Here is a 21,589-nt window from a genome sequence, read left to right on the forward strand (position 1 = left end):
AGAAACCGAGGCCCTACCAGGACGTGAGAGGGCTCCGGAGAGCCTGCCGGGGCTGGGCGGGGCGGGGCGGGTCCCTGGCTGCTCGCAGGTGTGTAAATCGGCGGGGAATCCTCGGCTCCACCCTGGCGCTGCGAGGAAATAGCACCATGTATGGGCAGCTACGTCAGAGGGGGGCGGAACCCCCGCTGTAGCTGGAGGCCCTAAGTCCTCCCTTTTCCCCACGAAAAGGCTGCTACAGCCCGGTAGGAGGTGTCGAAAAGTTCGGGGAGGAGTGGCAAAAATCGGTGCGCCTGGAGAGGCGGAGCCCTGAGGTGACCCGCGGCGCTGTGCAACGTCCCCACCCCCGTCGAAGTGGTTCAGCCCGAGGACTTTTCATTCATAAAAAGAAAAGACTCGGCGAGGAGCGAGTGAGTCAGAACCAAGCCGCCGACGCGGACCCCACAGAGCAGCCAGCCCAGGGCATGTTCCGAGACTTCGGGGAACCCGGACCGAGTTCCGGGGCCGGCGGTGCGTACGGCGGCCCGGCGCAGCCCCCGGCGACAGGCCAGCAGCAGGTGAGAGGGACTCGACGCCTGGGACGCTAAGGTCCTCTCCCGCACGCTCCGGACTGGGGCTGGGAGCAGGAGTAGGGACCGGCCCTGAGGGCCGTGGTCGTGGGTCCTGCCCACTCTCCGCCGTCCGCGGGCGCTTTCCCTCACAGCCCAGCCGAACGCACGCGGAGCGCGGAGCCAAGATCCGCGCACGTCCCCTCTCTTGCCCCCTTTACCTTGCTACTTGTCCCTCCGTCTCTGTTAACTTCTTTCTGTCCTCTTCTCCGCCGCTAATTTCTTTGTCACCTGCGTTAGAAAGGGACCCCGGACGGTCACCTGCGTTAGTCCTAGCCCTGACAGAATCACAGGGTCTGATTCATCTCGGACCAAATCCCCGGGAATGGGATCGGAGTCCGAGCTGCGACTGAGAAGTCCCCACACAGGAGGGACGCGGGATCCATCGGCAGGCTAAGCCCTGACAGACTAGGAATCCTTCGCACTGTCTGTCACCGTCTGTGTGACTGTCCGTTTGTCTGTCTCTCTCTACCCCCGTCGCCAAGTCCCTATCCCCTTCTCGGCGCAATGCAGTCTGGTGGGCTCCGGGAGACTGGTTCTTGGCCCCCTTCCTTTACAGGTTGGGGCCAATCGAGATCGCGAGGTGCCGGGACGTGCTAGGGGTCATGCGGCGGGTAACGCCTCCATCTCCGACTCTCGGCACCGAACGGCGCCGGCTGAGGGCTGGGGGGACCGGGAGACAGCAGGTGCCCATTTCCTGTCGAGGGGCGGCGAGCACGTGTTACTAGGGGAGGGAAGGAGCAGCGTCCGTTCCGCCGAGTCACGGCGGCCGAGTCACGGCGGCTGACTCACACGGGGCGCCCCTCCCTTCCTGGCCCGGAGCGGCCCGGGCCGGGGCAACCTCGGGAGAGCGAGATGCCGCCGGCGGTGCCTCAAGCCCGGAACTGGGGTCACCGGGCCACTGGGACCGTAGCGCTGAGCCGGGGACACCGCTGTACGGACTTGCCTGGGCTTGAGATGGTGCTTCCCGGACGACTGGGCGCCCACACCCAGAGCCCAGCCCCAGAGCTTGAACTCAGTTCTTCTCCCCGAACACTGAGCCCCCATCTAAACCCATTCCTCACATTTCTGGCTGAAAGAGAATAGTGGCAGGTAATACCTGGAGCGCATACAGAACAGCCAGGCATGCGGGGCGGTCTTCACCTCATTTATCGTATTTCACAGAATCTAAGACTTTATGCTTTTAAAACCCATCATTATTTTGTACCACTAAATTTTTTTAGAAGTTGCCAATTAAACTACGATTTCAGATCTACTAAAAGGTACTTCTTAGCATCAATGAAATGCCGTAATACTCACCTATGACAATGTTAAAAACGAGGAAACTGAGACACATTGAGGTTAAATAACTTGGTCAGAGTCACAGCCAGTAAGTGGACTGAGCTAAGATTAGAACTGGGACAGCCTGAACCCAGAACAGTGGCCCTTGCCCCCCACAGCCCCTGGTACCTGCCACTTACCAGGCTCTGTCACACACATTATCTCACCGGATTCTCACAGCCACCCTCAGAGTTAGGAGCTATATAATTATCCTCTTTGTGCAAATGGGTCTCAGGCAGGGTGCAGGAGTGGGTAAAAGCCTGGCTGCCTGGGCCCAAACCCCACTTCCCATTTACTGGCTGTGTGTCTATGGACAACTGTTTACCTGTCTGAAAATGAAGATACTGTTGTGCAAAGTGTATGAGTCAGTATTTGTAAAGTGGTTGGGTCAGCGCCTGGAATTCACACTTTATAAGCATTAACTCTGATGGGAAAATGGAGGTACAGAGAGGTTATGTGACCTGCCTAAAGTCACACAGCTCACGAGTGGGAATTTGTCACTCAGTTAGTCTCTCTAACTGCCAAGCTGTGCCCTTTCCGGTCTCTCAGGGGCTGTCTTGAGGGTGGGCAGAAGTGTGGCTTCTGTCTACTGGAAACCCCTCAATTCACACAGACCTCACCCCTGGCCTTCCATTTCTTATCCCTCAGAAGTTCCACTTCGTGCCAAGCATCAATGCTGTGAGTGGCAGCCAGGAGCTGCAGTGGATGGTTCAGCCTCACTTCCTGGGACCCAGCAACTACCCCAGGCCTTTGGCCTATCCCCAGTACAGCTACCCACAACCCCGGCCAGGAGTCATCCGGGCCCTGGGGCCACCTCCAGGGGTACGTCGCCGGCCCAGTGAACAGGTAAGGAATAGAGACTTGGCACTGGTTCTGATGCCCACAGGCGTGCTAAGGTGCAGAGGATAAGCTCTTGCCCAAAGGGAGAACACAGACTTAGAAGCGGGGAGAAGGTAGCACCACTGGTGACTATTGACCAAGGAGGAAAATGAAAGGAACCCCTGGGGAGACCTAGAGGGCAAAGAGGTCACTTTTGGATCAGGGAAAGCTTCCTGGAGGTGGAGGCATATTAGCCTAGAAGACTGGGTAGGATTTGAATAGAGTTGAGGACATTCCAGGTAGAGGGGATGGCAGGAGCAAGAATGGAGATATGGAGGTGAGACCATGTAAGGTGTACATGTGGGAAGGGGCATGGACAGTAGTGAGGATCTACCTATTGATATGTATAAAGAGGGTGGGCTTATGCTGCCTATGTAGCTGGGGAGAGAACAGAAAGGAGAGGGTTGCCTTTAGCTACTCTCCAGGCCAGTTTTCCTTTCATTTAAAACCTCACAAAAACCTTCTGTGGCGTGTACTCTGGTTTTCCCCGTATTACAACAAAGGAAATGTTGGTAAGGTAAAGTCACTTGCCCAAGATCACATAAGTAGTGAGAAATGAGACAGGTCTATCCAATTCTAACGTTAGATCCTAACCACCAAGCCAGCCTCACCCAGAGCTAAGAGAAGGCTTGAAGCAGAGTAAGCTAGCACTTCTTGCCTCCCCAACCAGGGTTCCTGCCTGCATGCTGGTAATAAATTCCTTAACAAAATGAATAAGAGGTAGAGAGGGTCTTTAAGGGAGTGGCACCTCTTTCCTCTTCCTGGAGCATTTGGTATATGAGACTGTAGTGGGTGAGGTTTGCACATTAAAGAGACTCCTCTGACAACAGGGTAGAGGATGGGGAGGGAGGCTGGGGTCCTGGGAAGATGTGCATTCGGCCCTGCAGAATGGCTGGCCTTTGTGACCAGCTGGAAGGGGACTGTGGTATGAAACCCAGAGGCAAGCTCCTGGGTTTTCTTCAGTCAGCCCTGTCCTGAAGGTGGCCTTTGATCCTGGGTACTCTTAGACTGAGGCTGTAAGCTGTGAATGGGGTCCTTTTGGGGGAGGTGCTGTCCATCAGCTGGCCTCTCGCTCCATGTTGAATAGAGCGGATTTTAATTTCTGCTCTAGGGCCATAAACAAGTTATTCATCCTCCCTGGGCTTCAGTTCCTTATATGGAAAGTTGTGTTAAGAATCTACCTAAAGCACTTAGCTGGCACACAGTAGATTCCCAATAAATAACTACTTAGCAGCACCCCTTAGCCTCTCCTAGTGCTTATAGCTTCTGGAAAAGAGGAGGCTTGGTTATCAAGAGACTGAAAAGAATAAGGGTCCTTCGAAAAACGGTGGCCCGGTTCCAGGGGAAAAGGCCACTTCTAGGTGGGGAATGAGAGAAGGCTGCTTCCCAGGAGGCGGAGGTTGAGTCCTGGGAGATGAGAAGGGTTAAGGTTTGTGGAGGTACGGGGCAGGGCATTCATCCCAAGAGGGGCATCGCAGAACGCAAAAGCTGGGTTCGAGGAGGAAATTGGACTAACGCAAGTTTATTAAAGCGTGTGAGTACGGAGAACCGGTCGGGATGCAATGATCGTTAAAGCGCAGGATGAGGGCACCCCAGTGCTGCCATGCCTTCCACCTGGGTCCTACCACTGGGTCACCGCCCCAGGGGAGTGCCCAACAGCCAGTGGCCCAGGATCCACCTCATTGCTCCCTCTACCCGCCAGATCAGTCCGGAGGAGGAGGAGCGCCGTCGAGTGAGGCGCGAGCGGAACAAGCTAGCCGCAGCCAAGTGCAGGAACCGGAGGAAGGAACTGACCGACTTCCTGCAGGCGGTGAGCAGTGGTCGGTGCGAAGGGTGCCCAGGCCCCGGTCCACCGAACCTCTGAGGGGCCCCGGCTCCCGTGAAGTCCCCTCCCCCAGCTCCCTGTCGGAGGGAGTCCTTTGGAGAAAAGGACGAGGAAGAGGGGATTAAATATCATTTGCAGCATGCCTTACTAGAAACAGAGCAGAGCAGCGCTGAAGCCTCAGCTGACAATCTCCTAAGACTCCCCCAGCCCTGATTGGAGTCGTGCCCCTTTTCTCCCAAGGGCTCATGGGAGTTGTAGTCCACACTTGTTGGAGACGCCCACTCATCCTACCCCAACCCCACAATCACTACCACCGCGTAAGGCGACGCGCGGTATTCGGCGTTCATCTTCTTGACTCCTCTCCTGACCCTCTTCCTGCAGGAGACTGACAAACTGGAAGACGAGAAATCAGGGCTGCAGCGAGAGATTGAGGAGCTGCAGAAGCAGAAGGAGCGGTTGGAGCTGGTGCTCGAAGCCCACCGCCCCATCTGCAAAATCCCGGAAGGGACCAAGGAGAGTGGCACTGGCCGCACAGGCGGCACCAGGGGCACCAGCAGCCCACCATCCTCTTCCGGCCCTGTGCCTTGTATCTCCCTTTCCCCAGGGCCTGTTCTTGAACCCGAAGCATTGCACACCCCCACGCTCATGACCACACCCTCCCTGACTCCTTTCACCCCCAGTCTGGTCTTCACCTACCCAAGCACTCCTGAACCCTGTGCCTCAGCCCATCGCAGGAGTAGCAGCAGCAGTGGGGATCCGTCCTCTGATCCCCTCGGCTCCCCCACCCTCCTGGCTTTATGAGGCACCTCAGCTCCCCTCCCTGCGGGTGCCACCCTAGCCAACATATCTCCATCCATTGGTCCAGCTGGCCTGGGCCATATCCTATGCCCAACCCCAGCAGGTTCTTCTCCATCCCTCCAGATGAGACTGAGCATATTTTGCTTCCTAGTCGAGCCAGCTTGGGGGCACCAAAGCTGCCCAGTTTCTCTAGAGCTGGCCTCTCTAGAACAGTTTGCACTAAATCAGAGACAAAATATTTCCCATTTGTGCAAGAGAACTCCCAGCAGCCCCAAATGACTTTGGAGATCCCTAGTGGTCCTCTGGAGCCCTAACCCCCTCCAGACCACCCCTATAGTCTTCATCACCCTCTTCCTGTGATCCATCCAACCTTACCCCTTGACAAGTGATATGCTACCAGCCTAGAACACTAACTCACCCAGCCCCACTACCAGCAGCACCAGGTGATTGAACCAGGGCATTTTGCTGACCCCTCTTGAAAACAAGGCTCAAGAGGGTGCCAGAGGCTTCTGTGATGAGCTGACCTGCAGTACCCAGCTCTGAGAAGACTTTAGCTCCGGAGATTCCAGGGAATCCAAGCCTCCACCGCAAGGGCAGCTGCTATTTATTTTCCTAAAGAGAGTATTTTTATACAAACCTGCCAAAATGAAATAAAAGGCTTGAAGCTCTGGCCTGGTTTCATTGGATCCAGAGGCTAAAGGGAGGACGTTTGGAGCCAGAAGCCTTAGGCTCAGTTCTCAGCTCCACGGACTCACTGCATGAACTTGGACAAGCTATTTGATATTTCTGGACCTCGATTGTCTTATCTGACAAATGAAGTTACATCTGTTCTGCCTCATCTCCAGGATTGAGAGGAAGAGAGTGCTGTGGGATGCAAGCCAAGAGGGTTGTCATCCTCCTCCTGGTGGGGGCCCATCTAGCTCCTGCGTGTGCCACAGGAGGGCGCTGTTATCGCTATTATGCCTCTTCCAGCCTCAGGGGAGGCGACTGAGTGGCTTCTAGGCCCCCAACACCTGCATCCTGCCACATTGTCTAGGACAGGAAGGAGCCGGGAAGGGAGCTGGAGTCACTTCAGGGGCCGGATCAAGGCCTGCCCAAGGCCTGACGGTGGTGGTGGGGGAGGTGTTGCCAGCGGCTTACCACGGTCGCACATCCCGCCTCAGGCTTGAGGTAATGGGGGGAATCAGACACCTTAGTTCTGTAGCCCCACCAGATGGGACTGATACACGTCTCAACATCCCCGCCTTGTCCTAGCCTCGGCGAGTCCCAAACAGACGCTGCCCAGGCCAAGGGCTCTGCTTCCGTCCAGTTTATTAGCCCCCACCCAGCCCCCTGCAAGTCCCTCCGCTCCAGCTTCCAGTCCCCCTGATGCCCTGCCAGGGAGAGCGAGAGGCCCTCTTCAGTGCCAGGGTTTCTAAGTCCAAGCCAGTGTGATCCGTCGTGTGCAGCCGGGGCGGCTTCCAGGTCCCGAGGTCTACCGCAATTCGAGCGCTTAGGAAGCCATCCGGGCGGGCGTCGGCGTGAAGGAAGCTGCGTCCTCAGTCATCTGGGGAGCAGGCCAGGGGCAACTGATCGGGACTACCCACGCTGCCGGTGCTGGAGCTCCCATCGCCCAGGTCGCGGGGCCCGCAGGGGGGCAAGGCGAGCTCAGGTGTTGGCCCGGCGCCTGAGCCCCCGGCGCCGCCGGGGCCGCCACGGGGGCCCCATTCCTCGCCCAGTGCCAGGCAGAGCTCCTTAAGCGCCAGGTTCTCCCGCAGCAGCTCCTCCTGGCGGCCCTCCAGCTCGGCCAGCTTCTGCCAACAACCGCCGAGGTCCTCGCGCACGGCCCGGGATGCTTGGGTCCCGAAGAGCTGCCACTGGCGCGCGGCGCGCCGCCCGCGCTGGCGCTCCGAGTCCAGGAAGCAGCATAGGTCGCGCAGCTCGCGGTTCTCGGCCTGTAGGCGCCGGTTGAGCTGCTTGAGCTCGCGGATCTCGCCCAGGTGACCCTGCAGCTGCCGATTCACCTCCTGCATAAGGCGGCCGCGCTGCACCAGAGCCGCCAGGCGCGCCGCCTCCTCCCGCCGTAGGCGCCGCACCAGCTCTTCCTTGCCCAGCGCCGCCATCTCCTCGTCCGTCAGCTCCTCCAGGCCGCCCACTTCGGCCTCCATAGCTGCTCAGGCCTCTGGAGCATCGCCTGCCCGCGCCGCAGCCCAGGGGCCCCACGTGGAGCCCAGCACCTCTCTGGCTCAGGCTCCGGCTCCGCGCAAAGCAGGCTGTGGCAGGATAACAGAGGTTGCAGCAACCGCGCGGGGGTGGGCACGCGGCGTGGCGCGCGCCGGGGCGGGGCCGCGTTAAGGAAGAACAGCCAATCCAGGGAAGCCTCCCCAAAAGGGGCCGGGCCTGAGCTCAGCTAGGGTCCCTTCCCCGCCTATTCCCGACCGCGGAGTCCCAGATTCTCCCGGACACCGGGTCCCGCCGTCCCCGTACCCCGCGCCAGTCAGCCCGAAACTAGGAGCTTCGTACCCACCAGTTCCAAACTTCAACGAGTTCGATCCTAGGCCTCTCGGCTCCTGAGAACCAATTCTCGGGAGTCGTCCCTGGAACTCTCTAGCCCACTCCCCGACAGAAACCAGACGGATCGTCTTTCCATTCTTCCTTAGCTCGAACTCGAGAGTCTCGGCTCACTGAGCATCACTCCCAGCTCCTCCGAACCCTAAAGCCAAACGTCGTGGCTCACCATCAGCCTACCCTCCCTCCCACGGAGCGTTTCCTACCCGGGGGTGGGGAGCGGGTGACATACAAAGGATTCATTTGTTCAATAAAACTTTATTGTGTGCAAGACCCTTGCAGAAATAAATTTGATCAAGATCCTTATCCTGTCCTTAAAGAAGTCTTAATCTGGCAGGGGAGAGAAGCTGTATGAAGAACCAAACGGAGGAGGGACACGGTCTGAAGGGAGACCCCCCCCCCCCGCAAAAAGTTTCCCAAAAGAGGTGATACCCGAGTGCCCCTGAAAGATGCATAGAACTTTGTCAAGTAATGAGAGACTTTTATCAGGGAGAGGGAATAGCGTGGTGAAGGATGCTGGTGCCTGAAAGGGCCTTGGTGCTTTAGGAACAGAATAGTTTGATTTCTTTTTGAAAGGCAGGTGCGTGGGGAAAGTGGTAAGAGTTTGGAAGAGAGGAAACAAAGGTAGTCGGAAGCCAGATTCTTAAGGGCTTTCAATAGTAGGCTGGAGAGTTTTCACAGGCCAGTAAGGGTTTTAAGCAGGGGAATAACATTTTGATTATTCAGGCTGCTCTGTGTGGGATGGATAGGGGAGGGCATGTAGGCAGGGAGATTAGTAAGAACACTGCGTCAATGGGCAAGGAGAGCTATGCAGAAGGACTGGGCTGGGACAGTGCCAGTGCGGATGGAGAAGACAAAACAGATACTAGAAATATTCAGGAGGCAAATCAGCAGAACTGAATGTGGAGAGAGAGGAGTCTGGGGGAAATCCCAGGTTTCTGGCATAAGAACTGGGTGGATGTTGGAGCTGTGACTGAGGTAGGAACGCAGGAAAGAAACAGATTGGGGAGACCAAGAGGTCTATCTAGCTTTTGGGGGGCCTGTGGGGAGACAGCGTGAAAAGACTCGCAGATTGGGGGCCCTCCAGATGTGGACTTCCAGGTAGAGCTCTGAGCTGCAAAAGAGGACATTAGTTCAGGCGCAGAGGGGTTGGGGAATGGGGTGGAGGCTGTTAAAAACCATGAGATCAAGTGCTCCAGGCCCAGGAGAGATGCTCATTCGTAGGATGGATTGAGAGCTCCCTGCAAGAGCCTTTGGAAGTTGGCCCAGATACCTCTATTGTAGAGAAAAGATTTAGGGATGAGCCCTGTGAACCCCCTAAGTTTAGGATAAAGGTCAAAGTAGAGAGGCTCGGAAAAGGGCAGAGAAAGTGAGGGGGTGGGGGGGAAACAGAAGGAAATGATAGGGAAGGATTCTGGGGCAGAGGAGACTGGAGGGAGGCCTCGACTCCTAACGTCCTCCAGCGACCCCGCCATGGTTGGGGTAAGGGTGAGGACCGAGGAGCCTGGAATTCCTTCTTCCGCCGAGAGGAGGGGCTACTCCACCACCTCCGTCTCTTCCTTCGCCGCTCCTGCCCCACCCGCTCTGTCCCGGAAGTGGTCCTTCTTTGGCTCCGGGTGCGGGGAGCCGAAACTCGGTGCTCCCGGAAGTGGCCCGGCGGCGGTGGCGCGCCCGGCCCGGGCAGTGCTCGCTCCTGCTGGGGCGCTGCGGCTGCGGCTGCGCCCGGGCCCGGGGGTCGCTATGACCAGCGAGCTGGATATCTTCGTAGGGAACACGACCCTCATCGACGAGGACGTGTATCGCCTCTGGCTGGATGGTTACTCGGGTCTGTGGGGGGCCGCCTGGTGGTGCCCGGCGGGCCGAGCGGTTGTTTTGGATGGGAGAGGGGGCGGGTCCTGGACCTGGGCTTCTTTTGGGGAAGAAGGCAGAGGGAGTAAGGGATGTTTGGAGGTGGCGGCTGGAATCCCTAGAGGGGCTCTGAGGTCGGTAGGGCGGGGTCTGATACTAGCGCCCACTCCCCAGTGAACGACGCGGTGGCCCTGAGGGTGCGCTCGGGAATCCTGGAGCAGACGGGCGCCACGGCAGCGGTGCTGCAGAGTGACACCATGGACCACTACCGAACTTTCCACATGCTGGAGCGCCTGCTGCACGCACCGCCCAAGCTGCTACACCAACTCATCTTCCAGATCCCGCCCTCCCGACAGGCGCTGCTCATCGAGAGGTGTGACACTGTATACCTATTGTCAGGCTGAAACGGAGACCTAGGGAGGGATGGGACTTACCCAGCTGTGAGAGAGTTGATAGCACAACGGGCCAATCCCCTGCCCTGCCAGGCCTCTTGTTCCCTCATTTATGGAAAGTCAGTAGTGCACTCTGCCTCCACACAGATACTATGCCTTTGACGAGGCCTTTGTGCGGGAGGTCCTGGGCAAGAAGCTGTCCAAGGGCACCAAGAAAGACCTGGACGACATCAGCACCAAAACAGGCATCACCCTTAAGAGCTGCCGAAGACAGGTGGGCATAACAGCCCCCTTCCCACCAACACAACATCCCATCTGTACACTGCCCCTTCGCTCCATTCGTTCCACCACTGCCCCATCTCCAGCCTCCTCTCTCACCTCTATGGCAGTGGTTTCATACTCAGCCTCCTCTCCCCTGGTTTTACCCCTCCCAAACCATTCTCTACTCTTTGACCAGAGTGACCTTTCAGAAGCCCAGACCTGATCATAGTTTTCCCCTGCCCATAATCTTTCATTGGCTCCCACACCCTCCTGGATAGTAGCCGCACTCATTGACCTCGGGCTTCATACGCGTACTCTCCTGTGATCTTGTCCCTGCCTGCCTCTCTAGGCTTACATTTCCCCAGCGCCCAGCTTTCTTTTGCTCAAGTTCTTACATGGAGAGGACTGATCTTGGCCATACCTACCCCGTTGAAATCCAAGGCAGGGTCAGATGTCGCCTTCTCCGTAAGCCTTTCTGGTAGTTCCAGGGAACAGTAATGCTTTTTCTGGGCCTTTAGTGACTTTTCTGTCTCCTGTAAGATCCCTGTGTACAGCTTAGCATTTGCTCATTTTTTACCTCCTGGGTCTTAGTTCCAGCACAAGCTCATGAGGAACTGGAGAGTACAGTGCTAAAACAGGGGTGAATTCAGAGGTAGGAGTGAGTGAATGTTTATCTGAGGCAAGATGACAGAAGCTGGCAGACATTTGTTGAATTGATCACAGGTATTATATTACTAACTAATAGTTTATTGAAAGAATAACATGTTATATCAGCATCTATTGACTAAATAGGTGGCTAGGTGAGGGAGGGTGTTCAATAAACAGCTTATTGGGTGCGCAATCTGTGACCAGTCCACCCTCTTCCACTAATTGCCCTGCAGTTTGACAACTTTAAGCGAGTCTTCAAGGTGGTGGAGGAAATGCGGGGCTCTCTGGTTGATAACATCCAGCAACACTTCCTCCTCTCCGATCGATTGGCCAGGTGAGGGACCAGGCTAGAAGCCGTCATCTCCCCCATCCTGCCCTGAGGCTGGTCCACCTTCCCCACCCCAACCCTGGCTGTGTTGGAATGGTTATCTCACTCGTGATCTGTACTTTGGATCAGACTGGCCTAAGTTCAGTTCCCGGTCTGACCATTTATCAGTTGGGCTGTTGTGAAGTGCCACATGTAAAGCGCATGGCACAGTCCCTGGGGTTTAGGAAGTGTTCAGTAAATGGTGACCATTACCCTTGTGGTCTCCTGCTGTATCCCTTAGGAGACCTGGGCTGAAACCTCTTTGCGCAGATGAGGAGGCCCAGAGAGAGGTGACTTGAAACACGTCACACAGAGAGTCAGGGCAGAGAGAAGCCAAAACTTGGATGCCCAACAAAAGTTGCAAGTGGGAGCTACTTGCTAAGAAGGAATTTCCAGCCCTGACAGGTGCACTCTCCCCTCCCTATAGGGACTATGCAGCCATCGTCTTCTTTGCCAACAACCGCTTTGAGACAGGGAAGAAAAAACTGCAATATCTGAGCTTTGGTGATTTTGCCTTCTGTGCTGAGCTTATGATCCAGAACTGGACCCTTGGAGCCGTCGGTGAGGCCCCCACTGACCCAGGTGCCCGGACACCTCCCCACCCTCTTGGGGTCTGCTTTCCCACCAGCAGTTTCTCCTGCAGGCCCCCAGTTCCCAGCGTCATTTCTTCTTCAGGGCCCCTCCCCAGCCACCTTTGCTCGTGGTCCAGTGTCTCCACACACACTGTGTTTGCAGACAAAGGGCCCACTACTTCTCCGTGGCTGGAGCGAGTGACTCCACCGCTCTGACACGCCACTTCCTCATCTGTCTTGTGGGGGTGCAATGAGGTGGTGTGAGAGGATTGCTCAGAATATCACAGGAGAGCATTTTATCCCCCATCCCAACTCCGTTCATGGGCTTCACTTAGACTCCCAGGTGGATGACATGGATGTGGACTTAGACAAGGAGTTTCTCCAGGATTTGAAGGAGCTCAAGGTGCTAGTGGCTGACAAGGACCTTCTGGACCTGCACAAGAGGTGACCCTGGGGGCGTCCATGGGGTGGGGCCTGAAAAGGGGACCCCGGCAGCTCTAGGTTTGACCCTTTCTTCCTGCAGCCTGGTGTGCACCGCCCTTCGGGGAAAGCTCAGTGTCTTCTCTGAGATGGAAGCCAACTTTAAGGTTTGTGGCCCAATCCAGTCTATGCCCTTTAGGCATATTCAGCCTCCAATGCACTGTCTCACTAGGCAACTCTGCTCATGCCTTAGATTGGCCGGCAGATGACCTGCTATGCCTTCTGCCCACCTGTGAGGTGGGGAGCCAGCCACCTCCTAAACATTGGGGAGTTATTTGAGGGAGGTGGATAAATTTAGGGAGGGTCCTGTCCCTTTCCCAGCCCTCTGAGGCAGAAGGCAGAACTCCTAGGCTCCCTGTACCCACAGAACCTGTCCCGGGGGCTAGTGAATGTGGCTGCCAAGCTGACCCACAATAAGGATGTCAGAGACCTGTTTGTGGACCTCGTGGAGAAGGTGAGCTGTCCTGCCCGCTGTGCTCATCCCCAGCCTGGCCTGTCTCTAAGCTGTGCCAGTGCTAGATGTTCCTTTGGGCCCACAGTTCGTGGAGCCCTGCCGCTCTGACCACTGGCCATTGAATGACGTACGGCTCTTCTTGAATCAGTATTCGGCATCAGTCCACTCCCTGGATGGCTTCCGGTGAGTGACCGCAGACCTTCTGTCCAGCTTGGCCTCGCCCTAGCCAGCCTACTGCCAGGGCCTGGCCCTCCTGCAGACTCAGGGTTCCCTGTTCTGCCGACCTGGAGGTGGAAGTCTCTCTGTGGACCAGGGTCCTGGCTCCACCTCTTAGAAGCTGTGACCTGACCTTGGGCAAGTTCCTTAATCGCTCATGCCTCAATTTCTGCATATATAAATGGGATGATAATGATAAGGAGCATAAGAATATCGTGAGGATTAAAGAATGAAGGTATATAGAGCAGTATATATATGGTGGGTTGCAGTAAAACTCAGCCATTACTGTCACCGTTATCATTACAGGCACCAGGCCCTCTGGGACCGCTACATGGGTACCCTCCGTGGCTGCCTCCTGCGCCTCTATCATGACTGAGGCCCGTCCCACCACCCTGCCCACACTGACAATAAAGTTGCCATGACTTTGGAGGACGCTCTGGGTACACATAGGCTCCATGTGTGGAAGAGGTGCGTGCGTATGTATCTAAGTGTCGTATGTATAAGGACCTGTGTGTATGTCAGCCCTGCAGGGACTAGGATGTGTCAGAGAATGGTGCTCTCCCTGTCTATTTCCCCATCCAGCTGAATCCACTTAGAAGACGGGGTTTTGTCTTGTTTTATTCAACGCATAGCAAGATGGTTGGGAGGACAGGCAAAGACTTCGGGGTAAGGCCCGCAAGGAGGCAGCTGGCATAGCAGGAGAGCTGAGGGTCGGGCTCAGGGAGGGCAGGTGACTCGCTGTTGCTGCTTCTTAACTGGTTTGGTTACTTGGGCAGTATATGGGTACTTGGTGATGCCGCAGGCATTGCTCCCTCGGTGCAGCCGGAAATAGCCCTAGAAAGTTAGGGGACATCAGGGCCAGAAGATGGGAAGAGACCTGTCCTGCCCGGTCCCCCCCGCCAATAGATCACACTCACCTCTTCACCCCAGTTGACCCCCCAGGAGTTCTTCAGGATCCAGTATGGGATGGAGCGACGAGTATGAGACTGGGATGAGACTGCCCACTTCTCCTCTTTTGATTTGCTCTTACCAAAACCCACCAGCAGAACAGAATGATCCACTTGCTGGGGGTCACAGGTGATGGGCGTGGCCTCGATCACACCCCTCTGGTAGTTCTGCAGGGCCAGGGCAGAGGGGTTGAGTCTGGGGCTACTTCCCCTATATGCCCCTACCCCATTCTTTATCATATCCCACCTGCAATAGCTTCATGTTGATGGTCACGGTGATGGGGCCCTCGGTGGCCAGGTACTGGGCCATTCCTGGGGGTAGAAGGTGTCATCAGGCCCTGCCTTCCCTGTGCCCCCTGCTCTCTGTCTTTATCTCTCTCCCTCCCATCCCCATCCCTCCATCTCTCTGTATGGCCTGGTCTGTCTGTCTCTCCCTGTCATTCTCCTTCCCCCACCCCAGCCACATGCCCCCCCGGGTCTCCACCCTGCTCGCACCCAGCTCGCCACGCGGCAGCATGATGAAGTCCTCAATCCAGGCCACCTTTTGGTACTTCTTGGCCTGGCACTTGTGGGTTCTGCTGTTCTCCTGGTATGGGTAGTCCTTTTCGCTGGCCAGGCCGCCTGGAGATAGACAAGGCCAGGAGGAGACTCAGCTCCAGAGCATCTCCCACCCACAGCTGCCCAGTGAAGCCAGGCACTCACTATAGTTAAGAACAGTCATGTACGCGTCCCAGACGAAGCCGCCACTGCAGCCATCCCCACAGCGGTCACAGTCGAGTAGTTCTGGTGCAAGAAGGGATGATGTGGATGACCAAGCCCCATGCCCGATCCCCCCACCGTCACACATGCCCCCTCTCCCAGCCATACCCTGAAAAGAGACTTCCACAGACTGTCGGTGTTTAATGTTCCACAAGGACTCGATGTTTCCTGCTGCTGCTATGGCCCAGCAGCATTTGCAGCTTTTCTAATGGGGAGGGGGGCAGGAGCTAGATCAGGGGTCCAGGCCTTGCCCCTCTCCTCTCCCTTCCACCACTGGGGTTGAACTGAGCCAGGCTGGGTGGGGGCAGGTACCTGGTCCTTGATGGGTGAGATAACACCAGCCGCCTTCCGCCAGTCACAGCTGCGGGGCACTGACTGCGCCCACTCACCAGATCCTACCTTTCCGTCCACATTGAGGGCCCTTCCAGCTGCCCTTGGATGCCCATAGAGCTGGCCAAACTCCTCCTCTGGGGGACAGATGGGACCACCAAGGTCACAATATTGACCCCTCCTTTCCCATGTTCTGCCTCTCCCACTCCAGCCATCCATATCCTTGGCCATTTGAGTCCCCGCAATATACTGGGAGGTAGAAAGGCAGGGGTGCTGAGGCCTAGGAGACCCAAGTTCCTGCTGCTTCGGTGCTGAGCTGGGCTGGCACACAGGCCTGCAGAGTGCCTGTCCCTGCTCCCGGTGATTTGGAACAAGCACTCAGGCCTCTGGTCCCTAGGATCCCTCTCTGGGAAACAAAAGCCAAGGGTCTGCCCTATCCATCTGCCAGAATCCCTGGACAAGGCTTTGCTTCCCCACCCACCACTGAGGGGCCAGGAAGCGTCCCAGTACCTGTCAGGTCACTGAATGGAGTCACCCCAAACTCGGCTGTGCCCAAGTCTTCCTCCTGCAGCCGCTGAGCCTGGGCTAGGTTGCGGGCAAAGATGTCCAGGCGATGAGCATATTCTAGACCAAAAGGGGGTCATTTTAGGCTGGGTCCCAAGTCCCTGGGGGCAGGAAGTGGCCACCGGCTGGGCTTCCTCCCACCCACACATTCAGATGAGCGCTGGCTTCTTTCCTGTGGCCCCTGCAAGTCCTACCGAGAATACCTAGGCTGAGGACATGGCTCCCCAGCCCACCTGGGGTTGGGTTTTCCCAGGAAGAGAGGAGGGGGCAACTGCCCACCTGGGGGGGGAGGGGATCAAGTAAAGGGTCTGAAGGCAGAGTGACTCAGAAGGAAAGATGTGTGGTCGGAGACTGGCTTCCTGCCCAAACACCACCTCCACCTCCACTTGACACCTCTGATCACAGGCCACGCTGGAACACGGCAGGGGGTGGGGCAGGATGGGGTACAGGTCCACAGCACAGGCAATGTGGGCTGAGAGACACCCACAGATGATCTCCCTAAGGGAGATGAGACCCAGAGAGGGCAGGGTAACTCATGGGGGTGAAGAGGGAACCCCTAACTTGGGGACAAAATGGGTATCCTTGGGCGCTCGCTGAGTGAACTCAGGACGAGACGGTGATCTGCCCGCTGCCTGGAGTCCCAGGAAAGTGGCTATGGATGCAAAGGATCCTCTGGGACTAGGCAGACCTGTAACAGCAGCCACCTCCCTCTAGGTTCACAGTAAAGAATGGCCGCGTCCCACTTGTGCATTCAGGAAGCCAGGGGTACACCTCAAGCCCTGCTGCTGTCCTGCTGAGTGACCTTAGCCAAGCCCGTTCCCCGCATCTGAGCCTTGATGTCCTCATCTAAATGGGATGAGGGGGTTTGGACCAGAGATGTACGGATCATGATACCTGCTGGGTTTGAGTAACTTCGATTGTACTGGATCTGGAACAAAGTGAAGACCTCTTTTAGCTTCAGTGGCCGGGGACCTGGGTCCTGGAAGAAACCAACGTTGGTGAGGGAGGGGGTTGGGTAGGAGTCATTGCTGGGACTGCACTTTGGCTCTCAGCCAGGCAAGGACTGGACTAGGGCATCAGCTGGTTAGCCTGCTGCCTCCCTGTGTGAACTTGGGCACATCAATCACCTCTCCAGCCTCAGTTTCTCCCTCTGAGAAATCGGAACAAGGCAGTTTCTGAAGGGGTGAGCCCCAGGCCTGGGGCTTGCAGAGGGAAGAGTTATGGGGAACAGGTTGTGGGCACTTACCTGGCCCCTGAGGGAGCCCTTGATGTCTTGGGCCAGGCCAGCTACCAACAGCACAAGGAAGCAGGAGAGATGGACAGTTAGTGTCATGGTGCTGACAACCAGAGTGCCAGGGGGGGCAGGAAGCTGTGCAGACCAAGCTGGAGGGGCTGAGAGGGTGGAGCTAGAGAAACCACAAAGGGGAAACCAGGCTGACCCCTCAAGCAAGAGGCATTTAGGCTCTAGTTCCTACAGGGCCCTCTGCCTGCCTATTTCCTACCCTAACCCTTTTTATGTATTCAGCAGAGGCTCTCCACCCACCCTGTTCTGGGAAATTCTTGGGATACAGAAATGGATGTCCCTAAAGTGACGGGGAGGAGGCAGGTCATAAGAGGGCAGTGACATAGGGCCATCAGTGCTGTAGCGGGGAAGTCCAGGGTACTATGGGGAGCCTCAGGACCCTGACAATGGTGCAGATAGAGTGTGGTCAGTGCCCCCTGGGGAAGTACTCTTGCTCACCCTGTGAAGCTGGTCAGCTCAAAGGTCACCCCTTCAAGAAGCCTTCCCTGCTGCTCCATCCTTTGGTGTAACCTACAGCCGCCTGAGCCTCTGCTGTGCCTGCTCCTGCTCTCCGTGTCTTCTTTCCAACCACACCAGAGGTGTCTGATGGCTCCTGTGTCCTCAGCACCCAGGATGCAGCCAGGCATGGTGCAGGCTCCATGAGTGTTTGTTGACTGAATAATTGGTCATCATGGGTTTTAAACAGGGAAGTGCAAGGTCCAGGGGACAGCAACTGGCAGCTACTGCCTCCTTTTCCTCATCGCTGTCACTATCTGAGGATGGGGATGAGGGGTCTGGGTGGGCCTCGGGGCAGAAAGATAGCAGGGTAGGCATCTCAGACAGATCAAGGCCCCAAGTCAGTGACCTATGACTAAGGCCCCATGTGTCACCCCTCAGAGCTGGAGGTCCCAGTGTGGGCACCAAAGTGTCATAAAATCTCTCAGGTGTTAGGGGTTGTGGAAATTTGGGGGAGGAGGGACTGGGGGTGTGGGGCTGGGTGGCCTTCCTCTCTAATCCACTCCCTTCCCTTGAATGTGAGCCCCAGGAGGCCAGGAGATTTTGGTCTTTTTTGATCAGTGCCTGGTCAATGGTGGCCACTCAGTGGACAGTTGTTAAATGAATAGACTTCCCCACTGGATCACTCATTTGTTCATTCCCGTGCTCATCTTGCAGCTCCCTGCTGGCATCCCATGTGGGCTGGGCCCTGGGCCCTGGGGAGGAGCTCAGGACTTGGTGGGAGAGAGACACCACCAACACCAAGTTAAGGCCTTGTGACCCAGTGCAGAAGGGATGAAGGCAGGCAACATCGTTAGGGTCATAGAGGTCAGGAGAGATGTTCTGAGGAGGCAACTCTGAGTGGCAGGTGCATCCAGGCCTAGTAGTGCAAAGACGGAGGTTCAGGTCCAAGTTTGAGACACCAGCTTGTGCACCCAGTCATTGCTCTTTGGTTCTCCAATCCTCATCTTTAAGTGGCAGTGACAATTCCTTTGACTGGAATGACACTGTGCAGCACCTTCGACCCTAGCTGGCACAGAGCAGGTGTTCAAATGGTGGGGTTTTTTTGGGCTGGCCGAGTGGTGCATTGGTTAAGAGCTGGCTTGGGATGCCAGAGGGCCCTGGTTCGGATCCCACATATGAGGGCCAGTGACACTGCCCTCTACAGCTAAGATGCTGAATAACAGCTCAACTTGGAGCTGGGCTGCTGTGAGTCATTGGCGACGGCATAGGCTGCAGCCCCTGCTGCAGTGGGTTGCCATGGGCTACCGTGTGTAGCCAGCAGCCAGCGTGAGTGGCCGTCCAAAAGCCGGCGACTGACCTGCCTCACCCAGGAAGAGTGCAATGATGGTGTCAACTTGGGCCAGTGAAGCAACGTCCTCCACAACGAGACTGAAGAACAAAACAACAGCTACTTGTCTGTTCCCCTTCTCCCAATTCCCCAGCGTTGTTCCCATCCCCCAATTCCCCGATTAAAAAAAAAATCGTTTAAAAAAAGGTGGGTTTTTAATGCTCTACTATGGGGCAAAGAGCCCAGAAAGTCTTGGAGTCAGAGGGACTTGAGTTCAAATCCTGTCCTTACCATTCTTCTGGCTGTACCTACACAAATTTCAGCCTCTGTCATCTGTGAAATGGGGTGATAATGGCATCTCTGCCCTGGTGGGAAGGAGGATTGGAAAGGTGGGAGGTGCATGCTGATGCCTGAATGGTTAGATCTTGACAATCAAGTGCTAATATTTTTATTATTTTTTAAAATAACAGCTTTATTGAGATATGTAATTCATACACCATAAAACGCACCCTTTTAGGGCCGGCCGAGTGGCGCAGTGGTTGGGAGTTGGCTTGGGACGCCAGCTCTGAGCAGCAGGACCCTGGTTGGGATCCCACATGAGGGCCAATGACGCTGCGCCCTCTACAGCTAAGATGGTGAACAACAGCTCGACCTGGAGCTGGGCTGCCGTGAGTAGCCGGCAATGGCGTAGGCTACAGTGGGGCTGGCCGGAAGCAGGAGTGAGCTTTCATGAGCCACAGTGAGCCACATTGCAGACTGCCTCACCAGGGAAGACTGCAATGATGATACCAACATGGGCCAGTGGGGCAACATCCTCCATGACTAGACTGAAGAACAAAAGGACAGCAACTTGTCTGTTCCCCTTCCCTGATTCCCCAGCAATGTTTCCCTCCCCCAATTCCCCAATAAAATCTTTTTAAAAAACCACAAAACTCACCCTTTTAAAGTGTATGTCAGTGGTTTTTAGTGTATTTGCATAACTGTGCAACCATCACCGCTATCTAATTTCAGAGCATTCTCATCATCCCAAAAGAAACCCCACACCCATTAGCAGTCCCTCTCTTTGCCCTTTCCCCCTGGCAAACTCTAGTTTGTCTCAGATTTGCATATTCTGGATGTGTCATGTAAATGGAACATGTGACCTTTCGCATCTGGCTTCTTTCACCTAGTGTAATATTCTCAAGATTCATCCATGTTGTAGTAACATATCAGTACTTCATTCCTTTTTATGGCTGAATAATATTCCATCATATTTTTTATCTATAAAAATTTTGTTTATCCGTTCATCAGTTAATGGACATGAGATTGTTTCTATATTTTTGTTCTTATGAGTAGTGTTGCTATCAACAGTGTGTACAGATTTTTTTGTATGGACGTTTTCAATCCCCCTGGGAATATACCTAGGAGTGAAATTGCTGGGTCATGTAACATTTTGAGGACCTGCTCGACTGTTTTCCAAAGCGGGTGCACCATCTTACATTCCCACTCACAGTGTATGAGGGTTCCAATTTCTCCATACGCTTGCCAACACTTGTTATTGACTGTTTCTGCGGTTTTATTATTTTTAGCCTCCTCACGGAAGTAGCTAGGAAGGATTTGGGGGTGGGGGAGACACTCTCCAGGTCACCGTGAACCCCAAGGGCTCACCCTGGGACCCACTGGCATGTCCCTCCCCAGCATAATTGCCCTCCCGGGGCGGGGCCGCATTCTGGGCGATAGTCAGTATAAACAGGGGTGAGAAAAGGAAGGGAGGGCTCTCCAGTTCCCGCACGCCGTCTACCCCCAGGCGGGGGATCCCTGGACACGCAGCCTTTTCCCGTCTGGCCCCGCCCTGAGACGTGGGCAGGGTGAGGCCCCGCCCCTTCCTGGGAGCCAACTCCGCCCAAACTCCTCCCTCAAAGGCTCTCCCTCCACTCGTGGAAGGAGGCGGAAACCCGGGAGGTGGGGGACGCGGGTGGTTGAGGGCGGGGATGGGTCTGGCGTGAGACCCTGGCGTCCTGCACGTCTGTGTTTAGCCCTGCCCGCCTTTTCAGGGGCTTCCATTCATTCTGGGCCAAAAAGGAACTGCCCCCGCGCCCTCAAACTGTTGTAGGTTGCAAGACGGAGGGCTCCAGGACGTCGTCCTCGAGTGAAGGGACCACCTGGCTGAAAACAGCCCTGAGGATGGAGGGAAGAGGGGACACAGATGAACTACTCTGGGCCTGGGAGCATCTCGTCCTCGGGCGAGGGTCTGGAGACCCTCAATGAAGTTTTAGTATTTCCAGAGTCACTGTCTGGGTGCACAGAATGAAATTCTGCAGGATCTAGATTGAGGACTTGAAAGCTCCAGTATTAGTTAGGTCTAGGATGACGTTCTGGGAGGCGCAGGGTGAGTCTGGGGGCCCCTGCCTTAAGATGTGGGTGCACAGGATGGAATTCTGGGGGGTGCAGATTAGATAGGGTCTGGGTGCACAGGATGACAATTGGGGTGCACAAAGTGAGGGCCTGGGGACTCTCGGGTGTGTCTGGGGGGCTGGCATCAGGGCCAATGCCCCCAGGATGGAGCACTGAGGGACCCTGGCCCAGAGCCGGTAGGCGGCTCCGGGCGGCGCCGCGGGGGACCGGGTGGGGGCCTGCGGCCGGCCGGGGGCGGAGAAGCGGGGGGTCGGGGTCCCTCCCCCTGGCGCGGGCTCAGGAATCCGCCGAGGGGAGGGCGGAGGCGCCGGGGTG

At 56.1% G+C, this 21,589-nt stretch overlaps 5 protein-coding genes across 9 annotated transcripts in view; 3 read left to right on the forward strand and 2 right to left on the reverse strand.

The window, feature by feature from the left end:
• Positions 1-406: 406 nt before the first annotated feature.
• On the forward strand, positions 407-6,097 carry FOSL1 (FOS like 1, AP-1 transcription factor subunit). 2 transcript variants are annotated; one of them, XM_019645453.1, is made up of 4 exons: positions 407-554; positions 2,574-2,771; positions 4,507-4,614; positions 5,011-6,097. In XM_019645453.1, the coding sequence occupies exons 1-4, from the start codon at positions 462-464 to the stop codon at positions 5,428-5,430; spliced, it is 819 nt and encodes a 272-aa protein (XP_019500998.1). In that variant the 5' UTR covers positions 407-461; the 3' UTR covers positions 5,431-6,097. The 2 variants fall into 2 exon arrangements, with proteins under 2 accessions (XP_019500998.1, XP_019500997.1); XM_019645452.1 differs by having other exon boundaries at positions 409-554; positions 2,577-2,771; positions 4,512-4,628.
• CCDC85B (coiled-coil domain containing 85B) lies at positions 5,991-7,739 on the reverse strand. Its single transcript, XM_019645451.1, has one exon. It carries the CDS (start codon positions 7,572-7,574, stop codon positions 6,966-6,968), a length of 609 nt encoding a protein of 202 aa, XP_019500996.1. The 5' UTR covers positions 7,575-7,739; the 3' UTR covers positions 5,991-6,965.
• A 1,848-nt stretch (positions 7,740-9,587) lies between these two features.
• Positions 9,588-13,644, forward strand: FIBP (FGF1 intracellular binding protein). Of its 2 annotated transcripts, none has more exons than XM_019645606.1 (10): positions 9,588-9,799; positions 9,997-10,195; positions 10,362-10,488; positions 11,357-11,457; positions 11,918-12,072; positions 12,398-12,506; positions 12,586-12,649; positions 12,910-12,996; positions 13,082-13,179; positions 13,519-13,644. In XM_019645606.1, exons 1-10 carry the CDS (start codon positions 9,715-9,717, stop codon positions 13,586-13,588), a joined length of 1,095 nt encoding a protein of 364 aa, XP_019501151.1. In that variant the 5' UTR covers positions 9,588-9,714; the 3' UTR covers positions 13,589-13,644. The 2 variants fall into 2 exon arrangements, with proteins under 2 accessions (XP_019501151.1, XP_019501152.1); XM_019645607.1 differs by having other exon boundaries at positions 11,918-12,051.
• Positions 13,645-13,700: 56 nt separating this feature from the next.
• CTSW (cathepsin W) lies at positions 13,701-17,243 on the reverse strand. 2 transcript variants are annotated; one of them, XM_019645605.1, is made up of 10 exons: positions 17,059-17,243; positions 16,707-16,791; positions 15,759-15,872; positions 15,231-15,385; positions 15,027-15,123; positions 14,862-14,942; positions 14,655-14,780; positions 14,407-14,471; positions 14,130-14,327; positions 13,701-14,046 (listed from the first exon to the last, which is right to left on the reverse strand). In XM_019645605.1, the coding sequence occupies exons 1-10, from the start codon at positions 17,143-17,145 to the stop codon at positions 13,930-13,932; spliced, it is 1,125 nt and encodes a 374-aa protein (XP_019501150.1). In that variant the 5' UTR covers positions 17,146-17,243; the 3' UTR covers positions 13,701-13,929. The 2 variants fall into 2 exon arrangements, with proteins under 2 accessions (XP_019501150.1, XP_019501149.1); XM_019645604.1 differs by having other exon boundaries at positions 14,862-15,123.
• A 3,596-nt stretch (positions 17,244-20,839) lies between these two features.
• The window catches only part of EFEMP2 (EGF-like fibulin extracellular matrix protein 2), an 8,061-nt gene continuing 7,311 nt past the window's right edge, over positions 20,840-21,589 (forward strand). The window contains exon 1 of one of the 2 annotated variants that reach the window (XM_019645257.1): positions 20,840-21,248. The gene's annotated coding sequence lies outside the window, so the exon portion shown is untranslated. The remainder of the gene's footprint in view (positions 21,249-21,589) is intronic. The other variant, XM_019645258.1, reaches the window with a different exon arrangement.

The sequence above is a fragment of the Hipposideros armiger genome, unplaced genomic scaffold (assembly GCF_001890085.2).
Source record: "Hipposideros armiger isolate ML-2016 unplaced genomic scaffold, ASM189008v1 scaffold_93, whole genome shotgun sequence".
In the NCBI taxonomy this organism is placed as follows: domain Eukaryota; kingdom Metazoa; phylum Chordata; class Mammalia; order Chiroptera; family Hipposideridae; genus Hipposideros; species Hipposideros armiger.

What these genes read in the sequence shown, in the direction of transcription:
- FOSL1 (XM_019645452.1), top strand. Translation starts at nt 462, where the DNA reads ATGTTCCGAGACTTCGGGGAACCCGGACCGAGTTCCGGGGCCGGCGGT. An exon ending in CGGCGACAGGCCAGCAGCAG is followed by an intron (nt 555 to 2,576) that starts GTGAGAGGGACT and finishes ATCCCTCAGAAG; the next exon opens with TTCCACTTCGTGCCAAGCAT. An exon ending in GTCGCCGGCCCAGTGAACAG is followed by an intron (nt 2,772 to 4,511) that starts GTAAGGAATAGA and finishes CCGCCAGATCAG; the next exon opens with TCCGGAGGAGGAGGAGCGCC.
- CCDC85B (XM_019645451.1), bottom strand. Translation starts at nt 7,574, where the DNA reads ATGGAGGCCGAAGTGGGCGGCCTGGAGGAGCTGACGGACGAGGAGATG.
- FIBP (XM_019645606.1), top strand. Translation starts at nt 9,715, where the DNA reads ATGACCAGCGAGCTGGATATCTTCGTAGGGAACACGACCCTCATCGAC. An exon ending in CTCTCCGATCGATTGGCCAG is followed by an intron (nt 11,458 to 11,917) that starts GTGAGGGACCAG and finishes CCCTCCCTATAG; the next exon opens with GGACTATGCAGCCATCGTCT. An exon ending in TGAGGCCCCCACTGACCCAG is followed by an intron (nt 12,073 to 12,397) that starts GTGCCCGGACAC and finishes GGCTTCACTTAG; the next exon opens with ACTCCCAGGTGGATGACATG.
- CTSW (XM_019645604.1), bottom strand. Translation starts at nt 17,145, where the DNA reads ATGACACTAACTGTCCATCTCTCCTGCTTCCTTGTGCTGTTGGTAGCT. An exon ending in TCTCACCCATCAAGGACCAG is followed by an intron (nt 15,124 to 15,230) that starts GTACCTGCCCCC and finishes CCTCCCCATTAG; the next exon opens with AAAAGCTGCAAATGCTGCTG. An exon ending in GGGTCAACTGGGGTGAAGAG is followed by an intron (nt 14,047 to 14,129) that starts GTGAGTGTGATC and finishes CTAACTTTCTAG; the next exon opens with GGCTATTTCCGGCTGCACCG.